Below are 18,131 nucleotides of genomic sequence, written 5' to 3' on the forward strand. Positions count from 1 at the left end.
TTTGACATGATGAATTTTTCTTCCCCTACAACAGAAGACTGCTTCAAGGTGGGAAAGGCAGAGACTCATTTAGGCTGAGAATTTCATTTTTTCTCTGGTTAACTGGCCCATCACACATCCTCTAAAACCCTTTTACTTATTTAAAATAGAAATAACTCCACTGAATAAAATAACTCCATCTAATAAATAGTGCAATAAATATGCCTGGTAGAGTCATTGGTTCATAGCTTTGAATAATCAATATTTTAGTTAACTAAATATACATTCCCAAAGCAGGCTGGTTAAAGTAGAAAGTTGGGTGACCTCAGACACTGACTACATATCAAAGATGGACACGCCATATTTAAAATGTGGGTAATGGAAAACTGTGGAGCTTACCCTGAGTGGCAATGCATTTGCCTGCAATGCAGGAGACTCAGGTTCAATCCCTGGGTTGGAAAGATCCCCTAGAGAAGGAAATGATAACCCACTCCAGTATTCTTGCCTGGGAAATCTCATGGACAGAGGAGCCTGGTGGGCTACAGTCCACAGGGTCGCAAAACAGTCAGACATGACTGAGCGACTAAACAATAATAGTAAATCGAGACCCATTGGTCCTCATGGCAGCCAAGGACTCAGACAGACTCCTCCATCAAACCTGGCATCCTAAGGCGTGAAGACAATTTTGGAGCAGCTCCCAGTGCCAAGAGCCACCCTCACACAGGACCAAAGAGCATGAGGGTCCTGCGTGAGTGTAGTCTATGGTCCTCAGGACGTGCTATTGGGGGCCCTACGCCGCTGACCTTGACGGACTGTTTTGAAGTTGAAGGTCTGGAAGCCACCTGTCAATGCAGAAGAGTCGATGACGTCCACGCCATAGTCACTCTGGCTGCGTCTGTATAGGGTGATGCCGATGACCAGGACTGCAACGGCCACGACCGCGGCACCCAAGCCCGAGTACAAAGCGATGTCACTGGCATTCTCGATGCCTGAAAGACACAAGAGCAATCCTAAATGGCCAACCTGGGCACAGAGCCAAAGAGCCATCCCAGGGCACAGAATGAAACACTATTGGAATTTTTGGAGCTACGGGTCAGGCAAAATGACAGATGTGGCTAGTCATGAGTTGGACTCTCCAACAATAATCATGTTTCTAGAAGACCTTGTATAAATCAAAGGGATGCTAGTTAAATAACTGCATTAAGGTAGCTTACCACATAATGGAATCTGCAATAGAAGCAATTCTGCAAAGAATATAAGATTTTTCAAGGAAAAACAGGCAACTGCTTAATTTGCTTGTTTTAGGAAGTCTTATTGCCCTGCAGTTTTTTTTAAAATATATATATATATATATACATATATATATTTTATTTTTGTTGGAAACATGAGACCCACATACAATGACAAAATATGGGTGAACTGCTCTGCTTGTCTATGGCCTGGGTGCATGCATTCACAGAGAGCATTCTCGGGTGATAAGGTAACACATGGTCTATGAGTCAAGAGACCAGAGCTCAGGAGTATGAACTTGAGCTGTGGCCCATGTCACTCAGTTCATCAGAACACTGACAGTCATCAGGGTATTTACAATCATTATGAGCGACTTTCTGTTGTGAGATATGAAAAGCACTCGGTCCCAGGCACGCTTATGTCCATGGTAAATGTTTGCTGGCACCAACTGAATGCTTGACTCTAGAAGTTTTTTTGTGGAAGAGGACTCATCTCTAAGAGGGTACATGCTGTTTCTCCCATACCTCTCCTACTCCATCCTATTGAATGCATGGGCAAAGCAAAAATAAAAGCGTTAGTTTGAATTTAGATGGTGGGTGTCTCCCCATCCCCCAAGGTAACATTGTAGCTGCTTTCCAACCCTTTTGCTAGATGTACCTGGGGTGTGGTTGATTCCTGAGGAGCCTCAGAATGGCTAGTGCAATTCAGCATGATATCTACCCAAGAACATCTAAGCCTTGAAGTGTGTTAACAATGGAAGGTGGCAAGTATTCACTACATAACTGATAGCCTTATAGATTGTGTGGTAGGCATACTAAACAGGTCCAAAAGTAATTACTCTGTCACCCCTGCTGGGTTTAGCAGATAAAATAAACCCATCATATATTTACCTTGTAATTGCACAGCATTTAGTCTGCATTCACCGCACCCTAATACGGTACTTAAGTTATCAAGTGAGTAAGACTAACCACACTAGTAAATTTATTTTCAACAAAGTTAGTGGACTATAAAATAAGGTGCCACCAAATGAAAGCAGGAACAAGGAAATCAAGCAGAACCAGTTCAGTAATAGGGTGGTCAACACATAAAAATAATTCATGGGGGAGAAAAACAGTCATCTCAAAGAACAGTATTGGAAAGGTCAGAGGGTGATCAGACGTTTTTCACAACAGCAACCTGGGAGGTGTTGAGAGACAGTGTGATCTAGGCTTTAGTTCAACTTCATGGTGGTCCACATGGGGGAGGGCTAGGGATGGTGGGGTATCAGTGGTGGCCTTCCCCAGCACCCCCAGATCCACAGGGTGAAGACTGATGCCACCGCCAAAGTTCCAGTGTCCACTTAGGTCATGAGGGGAGAAGGAAGGGGACTCATCACCCCCTTTAGTCTCCCCTCCCTCTACTCAATTAAGTCCCTTGGAGGGAATCATTAGAGAAGAGAAAAGACACAGAACACAACAGGTGCAGTGAGAGAACTGGATTGAAACCAACGAGCCTTCCCCCTTCTTCCCTCCAGGTCCTTGCACGCAGCTCACTGATGACACCATCATCTTAAAAGGTGTATCTGGGAAGAATACACCTGCTCGGCAACCAAGCACACAGAGAAAGAGCCTGGCAGTGTCCTGAATGCAGCTGCTCTGTCACTGAGCTGGCAAAGTAGATGCAAAGACATCTTTAGCTTCCCAGGTACTAAAATAGGAAGAACTAGAAGCCAGAGGATGACCAGCAGAAAGGCACTTCTGCTGAAAATGGACATCACTGGATGTGAAATCCTGACACAAAACTCAGTAGCAGGAACAAGCTGTCTTTGTTCCCCTGGATTCCTATCTTGCGGTTTATGGCGTCCACCCTCTTGCTACCCAGGTAACCAGAATTCTCCGTTCTCAAGATACAAGTTCTGTTTTAGGAAAGGACCTTCTGCCTTCAGATGAAGGTATCAACGTTGGATATAGCTCATTGTGCTTGCTCTCCCAGGAATATGTGCAGAACCTCTTAATAGTGAATTATAGAATTTTTATAAATGAATATGGGGAGTTTGGGGATAGGGTAGGTCAGGAAGGGAGAGAGACTTACAGGGATCACTGTTTCCCTAGGAGGCTCACCCTAGCACCTGGCGGGACAGTTTGACCTAGACTCAGAAGTCCATGGGATTCATTTTTATAAGAACAATCTGTCCTGGGAATTTGATGTTTCTGCATCTAATGATCTCATTCATTCAACATACACTTGTGATGGATCAACCGCTCAGTGGAAATGAGGACATGTGGGTGAATTAACACGTGGTCCATATTCTCCATTATTTCTCGTATAAAAGACAAGGTTGTGATGCGGCCCTGGTATCCAGGTGCAGCTACAGAGGCAGACACGAGTCCTCAAGGCCACATGTGCACATCTCAAAAGATCTCATCAGTCATCCTTAGAGCTTAGTCTTCTAAAGTTGAGTCACCTACTTCCTCCTCATTTTTCTCTTCTCTTTTTACCTGCTTTTACGTCATCTTATTCTTCCTTTTTTCCCCCTGCCCCACCATTTGCTAATCTTTTTTCTCCAGGACAGAAGAGTGGGTTTCCCTGTAAGGATTCCGGTGTCCTTACAAACGTAACTGATTCCCGAGAACCTGAGGTTTAGGCTGGCTGTATGTGTCTGTGAGCGCACGGGCACTTGGAGGGTGCTACAGCAGAACTCCACATGTGCACGCGTGTATGTGTGCTCACACTCAGCTCTCACTGGAAGAACATCAGACGTCACCACTTCCACCTGCTAGCCAAAGGCCCTGTGCCCCTTTCAGATTACAACGATGGGTCCTTGTCATATACACCCCCATCCCTCTAGGCATCGAGGCCCTACCCACCTCTGCCCATCTGTCAGTGCAGGGCCCCCTCATCTAAGACATCTGGACTGTGTCTTGGCTAGACCACCAACCCTGCCAACCCCTGGTTCTCTAAACTGTTACATCACTTATGGTTCCTAGAACTCTTTTAGGATCTTTTGATGGTTAATGACCTGAATGCCAAGGCATCCCACCTGCTTTACTCTCGGCACAAGAACTTCTCTATCATTTCCCCCAGAAATGTGTGAGTCATCGTGTGTGACCATTTGTTGATTGCTCCCTGGACTCAGACTAGCCTGAGGGAGATTTTAGAACCCCTGCCACAGAGACCGTCTTTTTCTTACAGCTACACACACACATTTACATCTGCCTGCTCACTGTTACATCTGGGGCTGGTGTGTTTCCTCCAACTGATTCTGAACAAAAAGCTTTGTGACGGATCAGGCTATTCTGCCTTTGTGGGCATAGGGTGTTTTGTTTTTTTTTTTTTTCTGGATTTCTGTTATACATATCAATGTGTGATTGATGTCTTTCCTGGGTTTCCACCCCTATTTCCTCTCTCCAAACACTGTGAAAGCTTTAGGCCAAGTTCAGAAGGACGCAACATGTGGTATAAAAAATTGTGCACGATCTATAGGCTAAAGAAAACAAAAATAAAAACGATGGGGAAATCTCTTATATTGCAAATCAGTCAGGAACTACAGAGGGATCTGTTCATTGCTGGAAGGAGTGTGAAATATCTACAGAGAAAGGCTGCAAAGATTAATAGTTGGAAACTAGGGCCGTGGAAAGGAAATGTTTATGGGTTCATTTGGCCTGGAGAAAAGAGAACTATAAAGTGGCTTGTGGGGATCTTTAATGTATAAAGCGTGGTTCTAAAAAGAAGCTCACAGTAGGTGCCCAATGAACCTTCATTTATGATGAAGCTAGTAACCAGCTCGTCACCCACTCTAACAAGGGCTGAAAAGGAGGACCTGGCCTTTTATTATAGCAATTGGGACTCTGTTAGATATTAAAATGACCTTTTCTACAAGGAGGATTGTTAAAGAAAAAAACTGCGCTGTATTTCTGAGGAAGCTTGTGAAATCTCCTTTAGAGTTTCTCAAAACCAGCATGACTTGACAATAGTCTGCAGTTATTATATTTTTGGTCAAAGCTGGTGAGGAAGGCTAAGTGACCTTTCAAAGTCCTTTCAAACTTCAGAGTTCAAGGACTAGGTATTCACAAGCCCCTGTCCTTATGAATTATCATCACACCTAGTCATTCATAGTGACTTATGTACCCCAAGGACTAAATTTAAGGGCTGTTTATTTAGTTTGCCTTCCTCTCTTCACAGGACTCTCATTTGAAAGACATATTAATGCCACTTATTCATAGAAATTTAGCTCAATTCCTGTATTATGAGTTTAACTATCAGATTAGAATCTATTTTATAGGATTAGATAGCTACACAAAATAAATAAAGGAGCACAACAAAATGCCTTTCAAAACATACAGTTAGAGAATTTGGGACTGACATGTACACATGGCTAGATTTAAAACGGGCCAACAAAGACCTACTGTACACCACAGGGAACTCTGCTCAATGTCATGTTAACAACCGAAATGAGAAAAGAATTTGAAAAGAACAGATACATGTATATGGACCACTGAATCACTTTGCTGTACACCTGAAACTATCACAACGTTGTTAATCAACTATCCTGCAGTATAAAAGGAAAAGTCAAGAAAAGCATACAGTATTCTGTTTTTATCTTATTAGATACTGTAGAATGACCACTGCTCTTGTTTTAGGAGGAAAAAACTCAGCAATTTGACTTGATGTATATAAGGTAGTGAATTACTACGGAATTCACCCAACAGAGATTCACAAAGAGAAGGCTGAGAGAGACAAAAGGAATGGAAGACAGAAGAATTAGCTGCTCTGCGGGACTCCCAGGAAGCAGCCGTCTCTAGCCCAGACCCTCCTCAGCCTGGCACAGAGGTACAGACAGGGCTGTAGACACTGAGGGATGTACCAAAACATTTAACTGCACGCTAACACATAACAGAAGTTATTGTTCGAACTGTTCATACTTGTCATTGAGAAACCACATTTTTTCTTGAACACATTAGAAAATAGCTCTTAAGTGGTCAGCTCTGGTCAACCACAGTGAGCAGTTCTGATGATACTTGCATTGCCTGGAATCTCATAATCCCATCACCAGTCAGCATCTGGACTTTTCCACCTTGCCATCCTCCAAAACCTCCTTGTTGTCATTAACAAAGGCAGCAGCACATTCTTCAATAGCCCTTACTGTACGCCAGGCACTGTTTTAGTCTTTTATTTACACTTATTAACTCATTTTAATCCTTCCAACAAACTTGTAAAAAGGTGCCAATTTAAATATCTAAACTGAGGCCAGAAAATCACTTGTCTTGTCCAAAGCCTCATGACGGGTAAGTAGCAGAGCTGGGATTCAATCCAAGGCAGCGGGACTCCAGACTCAATTCTCCGGCTCATTGCCTGTCCAGCTGTGAACCTCTGTCCTGGTGGCACCGCCTGATACTGAAACCGGGCACAAGCCCCTGTGTCCTTGTCTTCTGCAGTAAGAGGCTGACTCAGAAGTTAACGGCTGGGAAACGTGAAGATGTAGAGACAAAAAATGGCTGCTGGGCTGGCGAACTGGTAACTATTTAGACTCTGAATTTGCCACCTGGCAGAATCGCCGAACTACCCACTCCCTAAAAGATATGGATAAACACCTGACATGCAGGAAGCAGGCCCCCACCAGATGAAAACTGCGGACCACAAGGACACAAGCCCCAGACCAGTTGGAACCATTAAGTTGATGATGCTGTTTCCTTCTCACCTCACCACCAGCCAATCAGAAGAACGTCCATGAGCTGATCACGTCCTCTTTGAGCCATGACTATACAACTTCTCACTACCCTCTCCAGGGGAGGGCATGCAGACTTGAAGGCATTAGCCCACTGTGGCCCCCTTTGCCTGGCAAAACAATAAAGCCTTTTCTATTTCACCCGAAACTCTGTCTCCGAGATTTAACCCAGTACCAGCATACAGTAAGTCTCTTACATATGAGCCTTCAAGGTGTGAAATTTCAAAGATGCAAATGTGCCCCTGTATGCCAGCTACTGTACTCTAATACTGTATTAGTACTTTCTAAGGTACTGTACTGTAAGATTAAAAAAAAAATGTTCTATTTTCTGTGCTTGTTTTTTATGTACTATTTGTGCGAAAAGTATTATAAACCTATTACAGTAGAGTACTATATAGCTGATTTTATTAGCTGGGTACCTAGGCTAACTTTGACAGACCTACGAACAAAATGGACTTACGGACCTACTCTTGGAACAGAACTCGTTCATATGTGGGGGACTTACTGTACAGAGGCTGAATTTCAGCAACAAAACCTCTTGATGGCAAGGGTAACCCAGTAATGGAGCACTAAGCTTGTGCTTGCTTCTCTGAGAACTGCAGGTGTGATCATATTCTCATCCTCAACCAAATCTATTTGCCATAGAAGAATTCTATTTCTTCTTTTACAGATGATGGTACAGGTTCAGATAGGGTAGAGGCTTCTTCATGAGAAAATGGCAAAGGTAGGGTTTGGACACCCATCTGTCTTCACTCCCCAATGGTGTAACCATCACAGGATGGCCTCCTCACCTCTCCTCCCTGCACTGGCTCGACTATCCCTGCTGGAGGAACCCACCAACTAGACTGGTGGGTATCATTAAAAACCTAGTGCTACGCAAACCCACCTGGGCCTTCTTTGCAGCCTAATAATTATTGTATTCATGTCCCATGACCAAGAACAAGTTTTCATCAACACAGTTACTCTGAACTTTGCTTACTTTCTTCATCACCTCTGCTGCTCACTGCCCGTTTTTCCATGTGAGTTCCCTTCCCTCCAGCGTACACACACCCTCCCCTGCAACTCAAAATTCCTCTGCTCCGGCCTGTGCTTCCCTTTCCCTGTTCCCTGAACAGCTGCTGCTCCTCTGTGTCAGGCCGGCTCTGATCTGCCCTCTCCTGCCTCCGCAGGGACCTGGCCTCATTCACTATTCCCTTTCGGTCTCACATCTTTCAACTTTGCCTCCACACCTGCGCCTTGCCTTCTGCCTCCAAACACGGCCTGGTCTCCCTAATCACCTCTACCCCAATCCTTCTCCTGATGTACTCTATGCTAGATCTCTGAAAGAGGCAGTCTTTTTTCATATCCATGAAATTCTAAGCTCTTTGTTGAAAAGAACTATAAAAAGCACTTTTTAAAACATTAAACCTTTCTTGATCATAATTTCCCTAACCAGTTAACCTCTATCTCTGTGGAAATAAAAGAATAAACAGAAAACACACACAGGATGACAAAGTGTTTCAGGAACTATAAAAAGTTACACTACACCAAGAAAAAATTCATCCTTCAACTAAGCCAGACAGATATGGCTTCAACTAAGCCAACATATATGATATTACATACATGTGGAATAAAAAAAATGATACAAATGAACTTATATACAAAATAGATCCATAGACATAGAAAACAAACTTATGATTATGAAAGGGGAAAAGGGAGGGGATGGGGTAAATTAGGAGTTTGGGATTAATAGATACACACTACTATATATATAAAATAGATAACCAACAAGGACCTACGGTATAGCACAGGGAACTATACTCAATATTTTGTAATAACCTATAAGGGAAAGAATCTGAAAAACAAAAGATAGACATATATATAGAAGTGTATCACTTTGCTGTGCACCTGAAACTAACACAAAATTGTAAATGAATTATACTTCACTAAAAAAATACACAAAGTTAAAAAAAAATTAACCACTGTTGATAGTATATTTGAGATCTTTCAGGAAAAAAAAATGTAAATTTCCATTTTTTTTTTTTACCATCCTTACTCTAAAAGTTATATAATCATTATTATATTTCCATATATTTCCTTTACTATGTTGCTTTTTCCTCCCACCGGGTACAACACCTTGTATATCATTCCTATTGGAATGTAGACATGCTTTACTTCTTTTCACATGGGCTCAGCTCACTGCCAGGCTCTATCATGATTTAACTTGTTCACTATTTCTATACATTTCATTGCTCTTCTATGCTATTAAATTCTGACTTTTGCCCAAACCATGGTTTCCTCCTGAAGATTGTTCACAACCACTCCATCAGACAGTGTTAACTACCTCTTTGATGCCAAACAGTCTTAAATCAGGATCTGTTGCCTCGACTCCTGTCTCAAGTCCTCATCCTATATTTCCTCCTGCTCAATGGATAAAACCACCATACCACTGTGCGTTGTGCTAACATCTCAAATTTGTCATCTGATTTATAAGGTTACCATTCTTATCTCTTCAAGTATTTTCCTGAGTTCCCTTTTTCTAGTAATGACATCATCAGAGACCAGGCTTGAGCCTGAAGAGTCACCTTTTCATTCCTTCCCATCAACCCCTTCCCCAAATGACTCACACGTCTCACTGAAACACCCCCATGCCTCTCACATCTCAGTTTCGATAGCAGGCACCCACGTGGCACAGCCTCGTCTACCCTGGTACCCAGGCCCCAGTCTTTGTTCATTCTGAACTGTTATACACGTGGCTTACTCTCCCCAAACACAGTTCTGGTCCTGCCACTTCTAAACCTACCAATGACTCTTGAGTAGGCATCGAGCTCACTCTAACAGGGGCTTCCCTTACGGCTCAAGATACTTTCTGCTCTGCCCCATCCTAGTTTTCAACTGCTTTTGCTCGTTTCTCCTCTATATGGACCCTCCGACTTCTGCTTCATTGGCTATGCTAAAGCCTTTGACTGTGGATCACAACCAGCTGTGGGAAATTCTTAGAGATGGGAATACCAGGCCACCTTACCTGCTTCCTGAGAATCCTATGCCAGTCAAGAGGCAACAGTCAGAACCGGACATGGAACAACGGACTGGTTCAAACTGGGAAAGGCGTATGCCAAAGCTGCATACTGTCACTCTGCTTATTTAACTTCTATACAGAGCACATTATGTGACATGCCAGGCTGGATTAAGCACAAGCTGGAATCAAGATTGCAGGGAGAAATATCAATAACCTCAGATATGCAGATGACACCACTCTTATGGCAGAAAGCGAAGAGGAACTAAAGAGCCTCTTGATGAAGGTGAAAGAGAAGAGTGAAAAAGCTGGCTTAAAACTCAACATTCAGAAAGCAAAGGTCATGGCATCTGGTCCCATCACTTCATGGTGACTACATGGGGAAACAACGGAAACAGTGACAGATTTTATCTTCTTGGGCTTCAAAATCACTGTGCACAGTGATGGCAGCCATGAAATTAAAAGACTCCTGTTCCTTGGAAGGAAAGTTATAACAAATCTAGGCAGCGTGTTAAAAAGCAAAGACATCACTTGGCCGACAAAGGTCAAATCTATGGTTTTTCTGGTAGTTGTGTATGGATGTGAGAGCTGGACCATAAAGAAGGCTGAGAGCCAAAAAATTGATGCTTGCAATTTGTGGTGTTGGAGAAGACTCTTGAGAGTCCCTTGGACAGCAAGGAGATCAAACCAGTCAATCATAAAGGAAATCAACCCTGAATATTTATTGGAAGGACTGATCCTGAAGCTCCATTATTTTGGCCACCTGATGCGAAGAGCCAACTCACTGGAAAAGACCCTGATGCTGGGAAAGATTGAGGGCAGGAGGAGAAGAGGGTGACAGAGGATGAGATGGTTGGATGGCATCACTGACTCAATGCACAGGAGTTTGAGCAAACTCCAGAGGTAGTGAAGGACAGGGAAGCCTGGCGTGCTGCAGTCCATGGGGTCGCAAAGAGTCGGACATGACTGAGCAACTTCACTGGTTCACGGTAGCAACTGAACAACAACATGGACCCTACTCTTTAGGTGCATCTGATTATACACCTAACTCAAAGATATTATGGTTTCAGTTTCAGACCACTGCAAAGAGCAAATATCGTAATATAGACAGGCACAGCTTGCTTGGTTTTCTGGTGCATATAGAAGTTATGTTTATACTATACTTTAGTCTGTTAAGTGTGCAATAGTATTATATCTAAATGAAACAATGGCTATACCTTAACTAGAAAATACTTTATTGCTAAAAAATGGTAGCTATCATCTGACAATGCAGAGCTGCCACAAATCCCAACTTGCTAAAAAAAAAAAAAAAGGCAGTATCTGCAAAGCACAATAAAATGAGGACTGCCCAGATCCAGATCTACTTTTCTTCAAGTAGACTTTGTACTTCAGTAGACTGATTTCTTTTTTTTTTTTTTAATAAATTTATTTATTTTAGTTGGGGGTTAATTACTTTACAATATTGTAATAGTTTTTGCCATACATTGACATGAATCAGCCATGGGTTTACATGTGTTCCCCTTCCTGGACCCCCCACCCACCTCCCTCCCCATCCCATCCCTCTGGGTCATCCCATCGCCCCGGCCCTGAGCCCTTGTCTCATGCATCGAACATGGAATGGTGTTCTGTTTCACATACGATAATATACATGTTTCAATGCTATTCTCCCAGAACGTCCCACCCTCACCTTCTCCCTCAGAGTCCATAAAATTGTTCCATGCATCTGTGTCTCTTATTCTGACTCGCATATAGGGTTATCGTTACCATCTTTCAAATTCCATATATATGCATTAGTATACTGTATTGTTGTTTTTCTTTCTGGCTTACTTCACTCTGTATAATGGGCTCCAGTTTCATCCATCTCAGTAGAACTGATTCAAATGTATTTTTTTTAATGGCTGAGTAATATTCCATTGTGTATATGTACCACAGTTCAGATGTTTTGCTTTTACTGAAAGACTCCCTCCTCCAATATTTGTTTTAATTCTAACCATTCTCCCAAGATTGACAGTACAGATAATCTATTTAATGTTTCTTGAGAATGCACAGTCAGACATGTTTTATTCTTTTCAGTAAAGTTGCCAGATTAAGCAACTACAAATATGACACGGTTAAATTTGAATTTCTGATCAAGAATGTATAACTTGAATAGAAGTATTTCTCATGCCAAATTTGGGACATGCTTATGTCAAAAATGTATTCACTGCTGATGTGAAATTCAAATATAACCAAAGGTTCTCTATTTTATCCGGTAATTCTACCTTTGGATTGCAAAAGAACTGTCTTTCCCCATCAGGAAGACCAAAGGAAAATGAGAAAGAGAGTCAAAAAGCAGGATTTGAAATCCAGCCCTTGAGAAAATGACTTCACTTTCATTTTCTACTCTGGGAATTCAAGATATAAGTTCTAACTTTGAATATAGTAATACGTGGGGAGATGGGACCTGTGAATTCACATTTTTAGCAAGTACCCTGAGTTACTCTGATGCTGAAGAACATTCTATTCTATCACTTATTCACAGTGCCTATGCTTAGTTCCAAGGTATTTAATGAAGGAAACTTCATCATGTCCAGTAAGGTCAACGATATTCTTAAAAATGGTCATAAGAAAAGGCATACACTTATGATGGAATAAAAGTTAGATAATAAAAAGATTGAAAGCAGTAAGAAAATTACAAATGTTGCACATATGCTCGGGTTGAATTGATTCACAGTAGGAATGATTCTGAAGGACAAACAAGTCATGCAATCTGGGGAAAATGCTATATTTATGTAATGGAAAATAATCAGCAGGAGATGAAGAAAAATGATGGGTAAAATGGAAAAAAAATTATCCTATAAAGCATGGCTAGAAGATTAGCATTGATGCCAGTCACCTAATGTTAGCTTAAAGACCTAGAAGTCTACTGAGAATTTAAAGATATTATGGTTCAACGTGGGCTTCCCAGGTGGCTCAATGGTAAAGAATCTGCTTCCAGTGCAGGAGCCACAGGAGACATGGGTTTGATCCTGGGTCAGGAAGATTCCCTGGAGGAGAAAATGGCAACCTGCTCCAGTATTTCTGTCTGGAAAATCCCATGGACAGAGGAGCCTGATGGGCTACAGTCTATAGGGTGACGAAGAGCTGGACATGACTGAGTGACTAAGCAAGCTCACCTGCATGGTTCAAGATCGCAGGTAGTTCTATGGGTTCAAGGTACCATTCAGGTCTATACAGCCTGAAAAAGAATGTTCAACCTGCCAGTGTGGACTCTGCACCTTTTGAACAGTTCTCTAACCCAAGAATGTGTATTCCTAGAATCCAAAGCAGTGTACTTGGGGGAAAAGATGTAGAATAGATTAAGTGTCAGTAAGGTAACGAGAAATACCTAATTTCTAGACTGTAAGGACACATTGGAGAAGGAAATGGCAACCCACTCCAGTATTCCTGTCTGGAGAATTCCACGGACAGAGGAGCCTGGTGAGCTACAATCAACGGAGTCACAAAGAGTCAGACACGACTGAGCTACTAACACACAAGGACACATTGGGGTCATTCTTTGATAGAAATGATTCTGGGACACTTCCCATTTGGACTTTCATCTAGCACCAGGCACCAAATAGATGATTATTAAAAACTGCCTCTTTACTTCCCCTCTTCTCAAATCATTTGTCATCTTCTACTTTGTACTGAAGTTGTAGGGAAGAAACATTTCTTGTTGTTTCCTTCACGCTTCACAGGGCCAAGACTATTTATACAGAATAATTGTGCAATAAATACTACTACACGAATGAGTTAAAATAAATACACAAAAGCAAAGTCTTTATTTTCACCTTAACAATAAAAGACTCAGTGAGGAGTTAGCAAGAAGATGTAAGACCATAATAACAAGTATGAACTGAACACCTAATATATACTACTGCGTGCATGCTCAGTCGCTAAGTCGTGTCTGACTCTTTTGTGACCCCAGGGACTATGGCCCAACAGGCTCCTCTGTTGATGGGATCTTTCAGGCAAGAATACTGGAGTGGGTTGCCATGCCCTCCTCCAGGGAATCTTCCCGACCCAGGGATTAAAACCATGTCTCTTGCATCTACTGCATTGGCAGGCAGGTTCTTTACCACTGTGCCATTTGGGAATGGTGGTAAATGCCGCAAGCGTAAGGGTGAACAGACCCTATACTGTCTACCAGATGGCCAGAAGGATGTCTATCAGAGAGGGAATTCAGCCTGGGATAAATGCAATGAACGTACAGGATAGAAATAGGGAAACTGCTTGACAATTGGCCAATTAGAGGAGTAACTAACTCAGACTTTAGGGGCTTTGCAGAGGCAAGACCGAAGCTGAAGCCTGAAGGAAGGATTCATTCAACAGGGTAAGATTAGGTGGATGGAAAGTTTTCTGGCAGACATAACAACATATAAAGAACTACATGACCAAATGGGCCCAGGGCGTTCAGAAAACTAAGAAGCTTTGTTTGGTGGAAGAATATAGGAAGTTGATAGCGTAGAAAGGGAAATACCTAATGATTAAGCAGCTTGAAAGAAGCTGATATGACTAAACAACACCATCTGAGACCAGATCCCATAGACAGTAGGTACCTTGTACTTTATCTTAAAAATAATGGTCAGCTCTTGTAAAGGTTTAAACATGGAGGTGATGTGACCAGAATTGATGATTTTTTTAAAAAGATCAAATAAACTGACATCAGCCAAGACTGGATACAGGAAGCACTGGTAGAAATCCAAGTTAGGAAGAAAGATGGCCTGAATTTTCAGTTTTTGGCTCAGACACCATTTTCCTTTCCCGTGGCTTTTCTCTCACTATGCTGGCTGTTACTTTTCTGTCTCCTGTGCAGTAACTTCTGGCCTGTACTCTATCTCAGGGTGGATGTCTCTCAGTGCCGAGTCTTCAGATATGTTCTCTGTTCACACTCATTATCCAGTGATCTCATTCAACCTATTGGTTTTAAATATCATCTGGACACTGACAAGCCCCAGATATGTCACTGTGAGGATTCTCCTCTGACCTCCAGACTCATATATTCAACTGCCTGTTTAAGAAGTATCTTAAATGTAGCATTTATAACACTGAACTCTTGAGTCTCCCTCCAGATACGCTAAACCAAGTTCGCCCCAGATCAGTAATGGCAAGCCCATCCTTCAAGTTGCCTAGCTCAAATTTTGGAATCATCCCTAATGCTTTTCTTTCTCTCATACTCTGTATCCAATCCATCGGCAACCCCTTTTGACTCTGCCTTCCAAAGATATCCAGATTCTGGACCTTTTCTACAATTTCCAATGCGCCCCATCTCATCTTGAGGTGAGATTCAAGCCACACTCATCTTGAATCTAGGTTATTATAAAAGTTATATTGTAATAGCCTAGATTATTGGAACAGACTCTTGCTATAATAGATCATTGTAACAGATCTCCTTGTTTCTGCTCTGGTTTCCTGTATGTTTACATTCCATGCAGCGGGTAGAGTTTATCTTTGAAAATATTAGGTCATGTCACTATGAATGAACACCTTCAATAGCTTTCCACCTCACTCATAGTAAAGGTCAACATCGTTACCATGGCCTATAATACACTTGGTACTTTCCCCCCATGCCTCACTTCTTTGACCTGAGCTATTATGCCTCTTCCCATTGCCATTCTGCTCAGATACCTAGCCTAATTATTCTTTGGATACGGCAGCAGGCTCCCATCACACAATCTTGGCATCCTGCTCTTCCCTTGCCCTGGATGTTCTCCTCTCAGATATCCAGAATGTCTGCTCCCTTGCTTTTCTTCAGGTGTCTTCTTAAAGGTGATTTTACCGCAGAGACCTTATCTGAACACCTTACACAAAAAAGCAACATTCCCTCCATCCCTACCTGAGCCTCGTCTGCTTTATTTCTCTTAACAACACCTGTCACCACCTCCATGGCACTCAGCCCTCTCTGTATAATTTTCTGTGTTTCTCTTCCCACCTCCCTCACTAGATCTGCAGGCTTCATGGGAGCAGAAACTGTATCTGGCAGTCTCAGTACTGATTCACCACCACCTAGAACATGTCCCGGAGAAGGCAATGGCACCCCACTCCAGTACTCTTGCCTGGAAAATCCCATGGACGGAGGAGCCTGATAGGCTGCAGTCCATGGGGTCGCTGAGAGTCGGACACGACTGAGAGACTTCACTTTCCCTTTTCTCTTTCATGCACTGGAGAAGGAAATGGCAACCCACTCCAGTATTCTTGCCTGGAGAATCCAAGAGACGGCAGAGCCTGCTGGGCTGCCGTCTATGGGGTCGCACAGTGTCGGACACGACTGAAGCGACTTAGCAGTAGCAGCAGAACATGTCCACGCCCACGGGGTACACTCAGTAAAAAGCTGCCGAATGGAGGGAGGGGTATGGAAGAGAGAAAATGGAGTGAGTTGGTGAACTTGACCTATCTGCATGGCAGAATGGTTAGATGGTGGTGATTGAGTACTGAGCTGGAGAAGGGAGAGGAAAAATAAGTCTAGGAGGCTGTGCAAGTGGGGACCCTACCGAGTTAAAGGCATAGCATTCACTGAACTAGAGAAGATGGGAGGAGGCCTGGGTTAAAAATGGAGACAGAGAAGGACGCATTCAGTTTTGAAACAGCTGAGATCCAGGTAACCGGGAGACATTCAACTGGCGAAATCCTGGAGGTAACTGACTCTAGACCAGTGAACGGGATCTGTGCTTAGTGTGTGTCTCTATTAGTTACCAAACTAAGTGGGAAGGAGATGGAGAAAGAATACATTCTGAGCTGTTTTCTAGGGGGTACCTGAATCCTTTTCATCTCTAAGGTGAACTTGCTGAACCAGCCGCTCCTTGGGGAGCCTCTTAGCAAAGCCTCATTCCCAAAGCCTCCGGGAGTCTCACTGTCTGCATGCGACCATTTTTCAGCCTGACTCCGGGGGTGCGTGTTTGCCATTCAGAACCTACTATATTTTACTGCACTTCCTGACATTGTTACACAACATTTATTGAAAGCACATTTGATGGTAATGAAGTTTCTATTAACTATGATTAAATCTCATAAAGCACCTGAAGATAATTTAAGATGTGCAGAAGCAGAAAATGAAACATTCGGTTTAGTACATTAGGAAACGTAATTGATTAAATTATCTCATTTACAATAAGTGCTTTCATGAGCGATGCCGAGTACAGATTTCCCCGTTTGTCATTATGATTTGCCAACAGATACCTTCAGACTTCACTTTCTTTTCACACCTCCCCACGACTCAGAGCTGGTTCCTCAGCCCGCCTCACAGGGATCTGTGCAGGAGGCTCTGAGAGATGGCTTCCACCCGCCCCGCCTTGCAGAGGATCACGTGCACGGCTATATACAGGGAAAGGTTGTTTCTCAATTATCTTCATAATTGACTTTGATTTTGCATCAGTGATGATTCATGGAGTCTTCAACGAAGCCCCCCTTTCACTGAACAAAACTGCAGTCTGCCTCTGTATGATGCACTCCTAACCATGCAGCCTCCAGAACCCTGATCAGATGTCTCTGGGAGCCTTCTGCAATCACATTGATTCTGTTAAGGTTTTATTTTTAGAAAATCACAAATTAAAACAGTTTAAGCGAGTCTGCAGCAGTATCCACCAATTAAGCACGGTGTACAGGAGTGAGAACCCCAAGCAAAAACTCATTCAGGAAGTCCCCGAGGACGAGAAATAGCTCCTGGGGGCTTTATGGCTGGATGTACAGATGTAACCAAATTAGAACAGCACTGGACTCACAAACTAAGCGTGAAATTAATTTTTAAAAAACACACATGCAGAGTTTCCCTGGTGGCTCAGTGGTAAAGAATCCACTGGCCAGCGCAGGAACCGCAGGTTCGATCCCTGGTCCGGGAAGATCCCATATGCCGCGGAGCAACTCAGCCTGTGCGCGGCAACTCCTGAGTCTGTGAGCTAGAGCCCAGGAGCCGCAACGACTGAAGCCCTTTTATCGTACAGCCCTTGCTCCACAAGAGAAGCCACCGCAATGAGAAGCCCAGTCACAGCAACTAGAAGTAGTCCCCACTTGTGGCAGCTGGAGAAGACCTGTGTGCAGCAACGAAGACCCAGCACAGCCAAGAAATAAATAAAATAAAAATATTTTTAAAAACATACACACATGTTGGCTGCCACATGGCTACCCACAATTTTGCTTGTGCTACACACGGGGACCAGGGGATGGGGGGGCACTCTATGATCAGGAGGCATTGGTGGGGGGCTCCAC

The 18,131-nt window shown here is 43.0% G+C and overlaps 1 protein-coding gene across 14 annotated transcripts in view; it reads right to left on the reverse strand.

Moving 5' to 3' along the window:
• The window catches only part of UNC5D (unc-5 netrin receptor D), a 610,447-nt gene that overhangs the window by 75,752 nt on the left and 516,564 nt on the right, over nt 1-18,131 (reverse strand). For 10 of the 14 annotated variants that reach the window (XM_081523443.1, XM_081523442.1, XM_081523439.1 and 7 more), the window contains one exon: nt 783-968. In XM_081523443.1, coding sequence (XP_081379569.1) covers nt 783-968 — 186 coding nt within the window. The remainder of the gene's footprint in view (nt 1-782; nt 969-18,131) is intronic. The other 4 variants (XM_081523445.1, XM_081523444.1, XM_081523441.1 and 1 more) reach the window with 1 other exon arrangement.

This window comes from Giraffa tippelskirchi, chromosome 8 (assembly GCF_054371585.1).
Source record: "Giraffa tippelskirchi isolate mGirTip1 chromosome 8, T2T-mGirTip1v1.2.pri, whole genome shotgun sequence".
NCBI classification, from domain to species: Eukaryota; Metazoa; Chordata; class Mammalia; order Artiodactyla; family Giraffidae; genus Giraffa; species Giraffa tippelskirchi.